General features: G+C 55.0%; 1 protein-coding gene across 1 annotated transcript in view; it reads right to left on the reverse strand.

Moving 5' to 3' along the window:
* The window catches only part of ADCYAP1 (adenylate cyclase activating polypeptide 1), a 7,535-nt gene extending 4,583 nt beyond the window's left edge, over nucleotides 1-2,952 (reverse strand). The window contains exons 1-3 of the mRNA XM_045296305.1: nucleotides 2,575-2,952; nucleotides 2,122-2,232; nucleotides 2-52 (exon numbers count right to left, since the gene is read on the reverse strand). Of these exons, the coding sequence (XP_045152240.1) occupies nucleotides 2-52; nucleotides 2,122-2,225 (155 nt within the window). The 5' untranslated portion in view covers nucleotides 2,226-2,232; nucleotides 2,575-2,952. The remainder of the gene's footprint in view (nucleotide 1; nucleotides 53-2,121; nucleotides 2,233-2,574) is intronic.
* Between the last annotated feature and the right edge of the window lie 3,485 nt (nucleotides 2,953-6,437).

The following is a 6,437-nucleotide window of genomic DNA, read 5'->3' on the forward strand; positions in this document are numbered from 1 at the left end:
GTAGAAGTCCGGGATCTGGTTTCCGTCCTCGTCATACACCTCCTCCTCCGGCCTGCGGGGACACCGGGGCAGAGGAGTCATCAGTACCAGGCCCTCCAGCGGCGTGGCGGGAAGCCCGGGCCGGGGGTGGAGCAGGAGGGGTGGGGTCGCCCCAGGTGTCTTTCTTCGCAAAGATTCCCCAGCAGACTTGTCTTTTGTTCTTTTCTCATTCTCCCCCACCCCCAGCCGACCCCGGGGTAGGGACGACAGTTGGGGGTAAGCAAGAACTAGCCCCATCAAATATTCCCACCTCGAAGGTGGCTCGGCCACCGCTCCCCTCCCAGGTAATGGGGTCCCAGCCCAGCAAGGCAGCGGCTTCAATAAGCCGCGGTTAGACCTACACCTGGCCACCGAAAAGGACGGCTCCCTGCCGCCCAGCTTCCCTCCAGCAGCAACAGGGACCGGGAAGCCCCAGGAAATAAGGCGCGAGCCAACGAAGACCGGAGGCGGGAGCCCGGCCGAGGCACGGGGAGGAAGGGTGGGTGCGGGCTGCGGCGCCCAAGACGAGCGACCAGCCCAGCCCCAGCCTCCGAGCCCTGGGGAGCCCTTCTCAGCGCAGATGTAGGTCGCCCAGAAGCTCCGGCTTCTATTTTGGGCGGGAGAGGATCTGGCAGGAGCATGAATAATAGATGTCTGTTTGGCGACGGCTGGTTTTGTACCTTGTCCACGCCCTCCGGGGCCGCTGGCCCGGAGGAAGCGTGGAATACACCTGACTTCGAAAATAGCCGGGGAGGAAGTAAGGAGAGCTTTGAAATGCACTAAAGAATAGTTCGGCCCAGCCCCGGGCCTCATAGACGGAAACCACTGAGGGTTTGGATGCCCTAGGGACCCCCGGCGAGTGGGATCGCCGCCTCCCGGAAGACCCCTTCTCCTGCCACCTGGGACGCCTGGCTGCAGGACGGGCGGGGGTCGGTTCGCACAGCCCGAAATGAGGTCCGTGCAGAGAGCGCCCTAGGTGGAGGTGGAGTCCCCATTCCCTTAGAATGTCCCCTGGGCTTGCTGTCCCGCCGTGGCTAGAGCGGTGAGGACCAGACCAGCGGAGCTCAACAAGCACTTGGTCACTTCGCGGCGGCGCGCCTGAGCTCTGGACCCAGGGGTCCAGAGACCCAGAGCCCTCTCTCTCCTGCCCCGAGCCCCGCGGCTGCCATCACACTCCTGAATCCTTCCCTCCGGCCCCGGCCGTGCTCCACTGCCCCCAAAGCGAACGTTCCCGGGCCGGCTCCGTGGGGCCGGAGAAAGCGCGTTCCGCCGCGCCCCGAGCGGGTGGCGGACCCGAAGTCGCACCGCGCGCGGCCACTCTCGGGCGGGCCGTCCCGCCCAGGAGCGGCAGCCCTGGCAGCTCCGAGATGCGTAAAATACCCCAGCTCCTCAGCCGAGGACTGGCGGCGCTACCCCGGTGCTGCCAGCCAGCCGGCTTCTTTTCTCCTCCTCCTCCCTGGCATCCGTTTCTCCCCCTCCCCGGCACTCTTGGGCTGGTTCTTCCTTCTTGCCGGGCGCTGCGCTTTGAGCGTCCCCGTTCAACGCCCTTCTCCCTAAGGCAATCGAGGACTCGACGCTCAGTGGGAATCCGAGGAAGCTTTTCCCGGGAGGGGGGAAATGCTAATTGAGGAAAAGAAGGGGGGCGGGGGGGGGGGAGAGAGGGAGACCCCGCCCCGATAGTCTGGGACTAGCCGTGAACCCAGCCAAATCCGCCGGCGTTTCGTCCTCCCCAAGGGACTTCGCTCCAGGAGTGGAAGTTTTTCCAACTCTCGGGAAGAATCGGACCAGCAACCCAGGCCCTGCCCTCCCCCTCCTCGCCCGCGGGCTGGCGGGGTGCGGGGGAAGGGGAGGTGTGTCGCGGGCCGCCGCGCTCGCGGGCTCGGGCCCCGGGCTCCCAGCGGGGGAGGGCCGCAGGCCACCGCGCAGCCGGCTAGGCTGCCCTGCGTGCCCAGGCCAACACCAGGGGCCGGGCGCAAGCTGGCGGCGGAGCTCTGGCCAGCCGAGGAAGGTGTGCGTCGCCCGCACCCGGGGAATCGCTGGAGGACCCCCAGGAGGAGGCGTCCAGGGGGAGGGAGGTCCTCTTCCGGGGCAGCCACCACCTACCTGATCCCCGGGAACCGCAGTCCGGCGGCGGCAGGTGAGCCGTAGACGCTGCTGTGCATAAGGATGCCGTAGACCAACAAGGCCAGGCTGGCTCTGCTACACATGGTCGTTCTGCGCAGGATGGGAAAGGGGTAAGCGAGCCGTCAGAACACCCCCGGCCTTCCACCTGCGACCCCACCGAAACTCCCGGCTCCCGCGGAGGGACAGATCGCTTCTCCGGCGCCTCGGGATGAGGACAGTTTAGTGGCAGCCCGCGCGCGCGCGCCCGCCCCGCCACGTCCTTCACTAGAGTTAGAAGGAAAACACACACACACACACACACACACACACACACACACAACCTCGCCAGACCCGGTGCGAAAGAAAGCTGCCTGGTCTCTTGGTAGCAGCGCAAGAATCAGCATTCAAGTGAGTCGTTTGACACTAGCGTCCCCCTTACTATTCAACTCTTACCGCGGCGAGGAAAGGGTTTGCTGCCAGGTAGGACGCCGGGCACAGGGCTTCTCCAAGTTGCTGCGCTAGAGTCACCACCCGAGAGGCATCCCCAGCTGGCGCTGGTGTCCGAGGCGACGGCGGAGGACCGGGCAGGGGGACTTGTTTGCCGAGGGCAATGCTCGGTTCAAAAGTTTGCAGACGCACACAAGTAGGAGGCGGAGTGACCCCGAGAGAAGGGGGCGAGGAGAGAGAGGCTCAGGAGGAGGAAAGGAGGAGGCAAGCTCAAGAGCAGAGGAGGCAAGTGGCGTCCAGAAGAAAGGAGCGGTGAGGGAAAGGGAAAAGTCCAAGGAGAGGGGCAGGAGGGAGGGAGGGAAGGAAGCGCCGGCGTCTGTGGGAGCCGCCGGTTCCGCAGCTGCACGAGCCCGCAGCGCCTTCTTGCTCCTCTGAGGTCCCTCTGCTTGCGTCTGAAGCGTGTCTTCTTCTGCTGCTGCTGCTGCTGCTGCTGCTGGTTACAGGGGTGACCGGCCCTCTGCTCGTATTTATATGTGCAGTTCCCAAAACCTATCCGAACATGGTTTTAAGAGAGCTCTCTATTGTCAACATCTGTCTGCCTGTTGCCTTTAAGTCCAGAATATTTTGTAGCACTGTTGAGCTCCGATTTTTATTCATGAAATGACTTCCTTTTTTTTTTTTTTTCAGTCACGTAATGATCGGGTATCAGAAAAAGACGTCAGCATTCTGGTCCCTCAAGGAGCATATTAACTGTTACGTGCTGCCCTCTTGGATGATAAGATCCGGAGTCATCGCCTTCTCATAAACACCGTGCACTCATCCAGTCCAATTTTTAAGAAGTCCAATTATTGTGGTGGTTTTCAATTCCACCCATTTCTCAAGGATTAGGAAAGCGTTCGTGGAACCTTTAGGATTATAGAATTCATGTTATTAACCGTACCAACTGCTTCCCTTTACTGTTTCATCAAACTCCACCAGAGCTCTAGTCTCTGGAATGAAGCACAGTCAAGCTCTCCTATTAATAAATTTAATTTAGGTCTCCTAATTTCTTGCGTATGTCCTTCCAGATATACAATTAAATGTGGAAGTCGTTTGGTTTTGAAAGGGAAGTCTTGGAGGATTTTCAGTAAATTTCTAATGAGTCTGGCTGTCGCTGACAGTCTGGCTAGGAGTAGATGGATTAGAGGTAGCTGCGCCAAGAGCAAGGCCCGTGGAACTGTCCAGGCTCTGGGTGCTGAACTGCTTGTTAGAAAAGGCTACTCAATGCCGGGAATCGCCACTGATTTCTTTTCAACAGAACCTCTAACCCTTAAAGTTTTGGCTTTGGAAACGCCATTAATTCTAATGATCAAAGCACCCTTCTGTTCACATTTATCTCCCCTTACAATGCCCATGATGCCTTAAATGACACTAAGCCCTGCCTAGATTTGAGTGAAGAATAATTGAATTCTTCCCTTAGCCCTGGTTTTTAAATCTCTAAGTTGTCTCATTTGGAGACCTCACACTTTCTGTGGCTCTTACTGTTTTCAAAAATTGAAATTCTGTCCTACACAAAAAATGAATTGTTAAGAATCTGGCCGTGAGAAATGTGTCTTCTCCACATTATTTACAACTTGAGCTCCATTTGGGGGGATACAGAATGGGAACCTGTAAGGATTTCCTGCTGAGGGTCACTCCATTGGGAACGGTTATGTTTTTAACGGAAAATGACGTGGGAAGAGAAAAGCAGTAAGGGAAGACCACATTGACAATAAGGTTTCTAAGTCTGAGTAAATTAAGAACATTCATACATTTCTACTCTGGTAAGAAAGCTTTGGTCTATTTCTTTTTGGAAGGAAATTGAGCCATCAATAACCATTAGTATGCATTTTAATTATTTGGATCTTAAACAAAGAGTAGAGGAAATGACAATTTAGTGGGAGCGTTTTTTCTGTTGCTATGATTTGGATCTAACATTTAAATAAGTTATATTAGTCCTGCATGCTTTCTTCTATGGCAAAATTATAATGCTTCTCATTGCGAGGCCATTCCCGCTCCCTTGCTGAGATGTAATACTTCCTCCAAGAGGCCAAAGTTGTGCGCATTCCTCTTGGTTTATTCCTGGCAATGCTCCAGATGGCCTGCCTGGAACAAAGCTTCAAACCACATCAATTATGAGGTTGTATTTCCTGTCTCCGCTGCCTATTATGTTCACTGGCTTATATTGGAGTGTTTACATGCATGTGCTTTGCATGTTCAGCTCTGTCTCCGAAGTAAGCTCGCACACAAAGAGCTTGCGGTGAACAGACCACCACCGGATAATCAAGATATCTTTCTCACTAAAGCACCCGAAGCTATTACCAACAGTGGTTTTCCTGTCTTCCGCAGTGTTTCACGTCAAAGGTGAACCGGGTTAAAATCCTTACTCTTGCCTCCCACGCGAATTCTGAAATGAGTTCGATCTGTAGAAATAGTTGATAATCTCCAAGATGCCGTCCACAAGTTTACCACTCAACTTTAGTAAAGGGAGCCACCAAGTGGGGAGTTTGTTGACTTCATGGCCTATTGAAGGGGGTAAAACTACAAACGCAACTTTGAGAGGAGGACATAGTAAGTACTGCGGCGCTGAATTACAACATTGTGCCCCCTCCCGCTCTTCTTAGCTCAAGCGCCCTCCACGCAGAATTAGGGGCCCAGCACCCAAAACCGTGGGCCTTGATCCATTCACTAGAGTTGCGAGAGTAAGAGGAGAATTTAATTTGAGGTGATTGGTCACAGAGCTCCAGGAATCACCCCCATTGACTGCTCAACACCTTCAAAACACCCAGCCCGCCAGCCACCCTCCCCCCCCACCCCCACCACCCCCGCTTCCTAGGGGAATGAAGGGAACCCCGGGTAACGTCTTCATCAGCTTTCTTCATTTTCTTTGCCAGCCGCTGCCTTTGCAAGGGGCAGGTTGGTGCCTTGCGGTCAGAGAAGCTTCTTGATTTTTGAAAATTCTTGGCCCTGAGTACCTGGGCCTTAGAGCAGACCGGGGAAAGTTATGGGAAGTGAGGAGCTGCTAGAAGCTAAGAACTGGTCGCAATAACTGGGACAAAGACGTCCCCACCTGGCCAAACCTTGGGCATTCATGCGGGCACTTTCTGCTGGGGGAGGGGGAATAGGGACAATAGGGGCTTGAGACAACTGAAGTTTCAAAGACTACCCCTCACCAAGTGCCTCCTGAAAGTGGTCATTTGCTTCTAATCTCCAGTCTGGGTGTCAGCTCTAAAGGCCCAGCAGAGGCAGCCCGGGGGTCCCGTAGGTCCTGAACTGCACGCAGGGCTCAAATTTGCTTTTTCCCCAGTGTTGCTACTAACCGGAAGTGACACGAAACGGGGGCCTAGTCTCTGCTCTTTGTAGGAGGAGAGGAGAAGTGAGACGGGGATTGGACACACCCATGAGAAGTGGGGAAAGCTTTCCAATTGTATCTTTTTCTTACAAGAGGGGATTGTCCCTCGGAGATCCTAGACAATTGATAAACAGCGAACACGGTTGGGGGGGAGGGGGTCGAGTCAGGGACCGCAGAAAGGACTGAAGGGTTAGAAGCTTCCCATTTACAGTTAATGCAAAGGAAGTTCAAATCTTTCCAACGCCCCCACCAGACGAAGTAGAAGAATTGCCAGACTAGCAAAAATTCTTAGCACGCTGTATCTCCCTTACGAAAGCTAGTGGAGCCTGGAAACTTCACCCTGGAAGGCTGCTTCTCTGTTCTCCATGGGGCTTCCAGTGAGAAGGGGTTCCGTTTCTACCCGGAAGAAGCTGTTTGGAAATCTCTGTTGTAGATGTTAAAACGATCCTGAATTTCAAGCACTGAATCCCGCTTGTTCTTCAGCTATGAAAACATAAAT

The sequence above is a fragment of the Echinops telfairi genome, unplaced genomic scaffold (assembly GCF_000313985.2).
Source record: "Echinops telfairi isolate 266 unplaced genomic scaffold, ASM31398v2 ScPeMD7_7400;HRSCAF=8409, whole genome shotgun sequence".
NCBI lineage: Eukaryota > Metazoa > Chordata > Mammalia > Afrosoricida > Tenrecidae > Echinops > Echinops telfairi.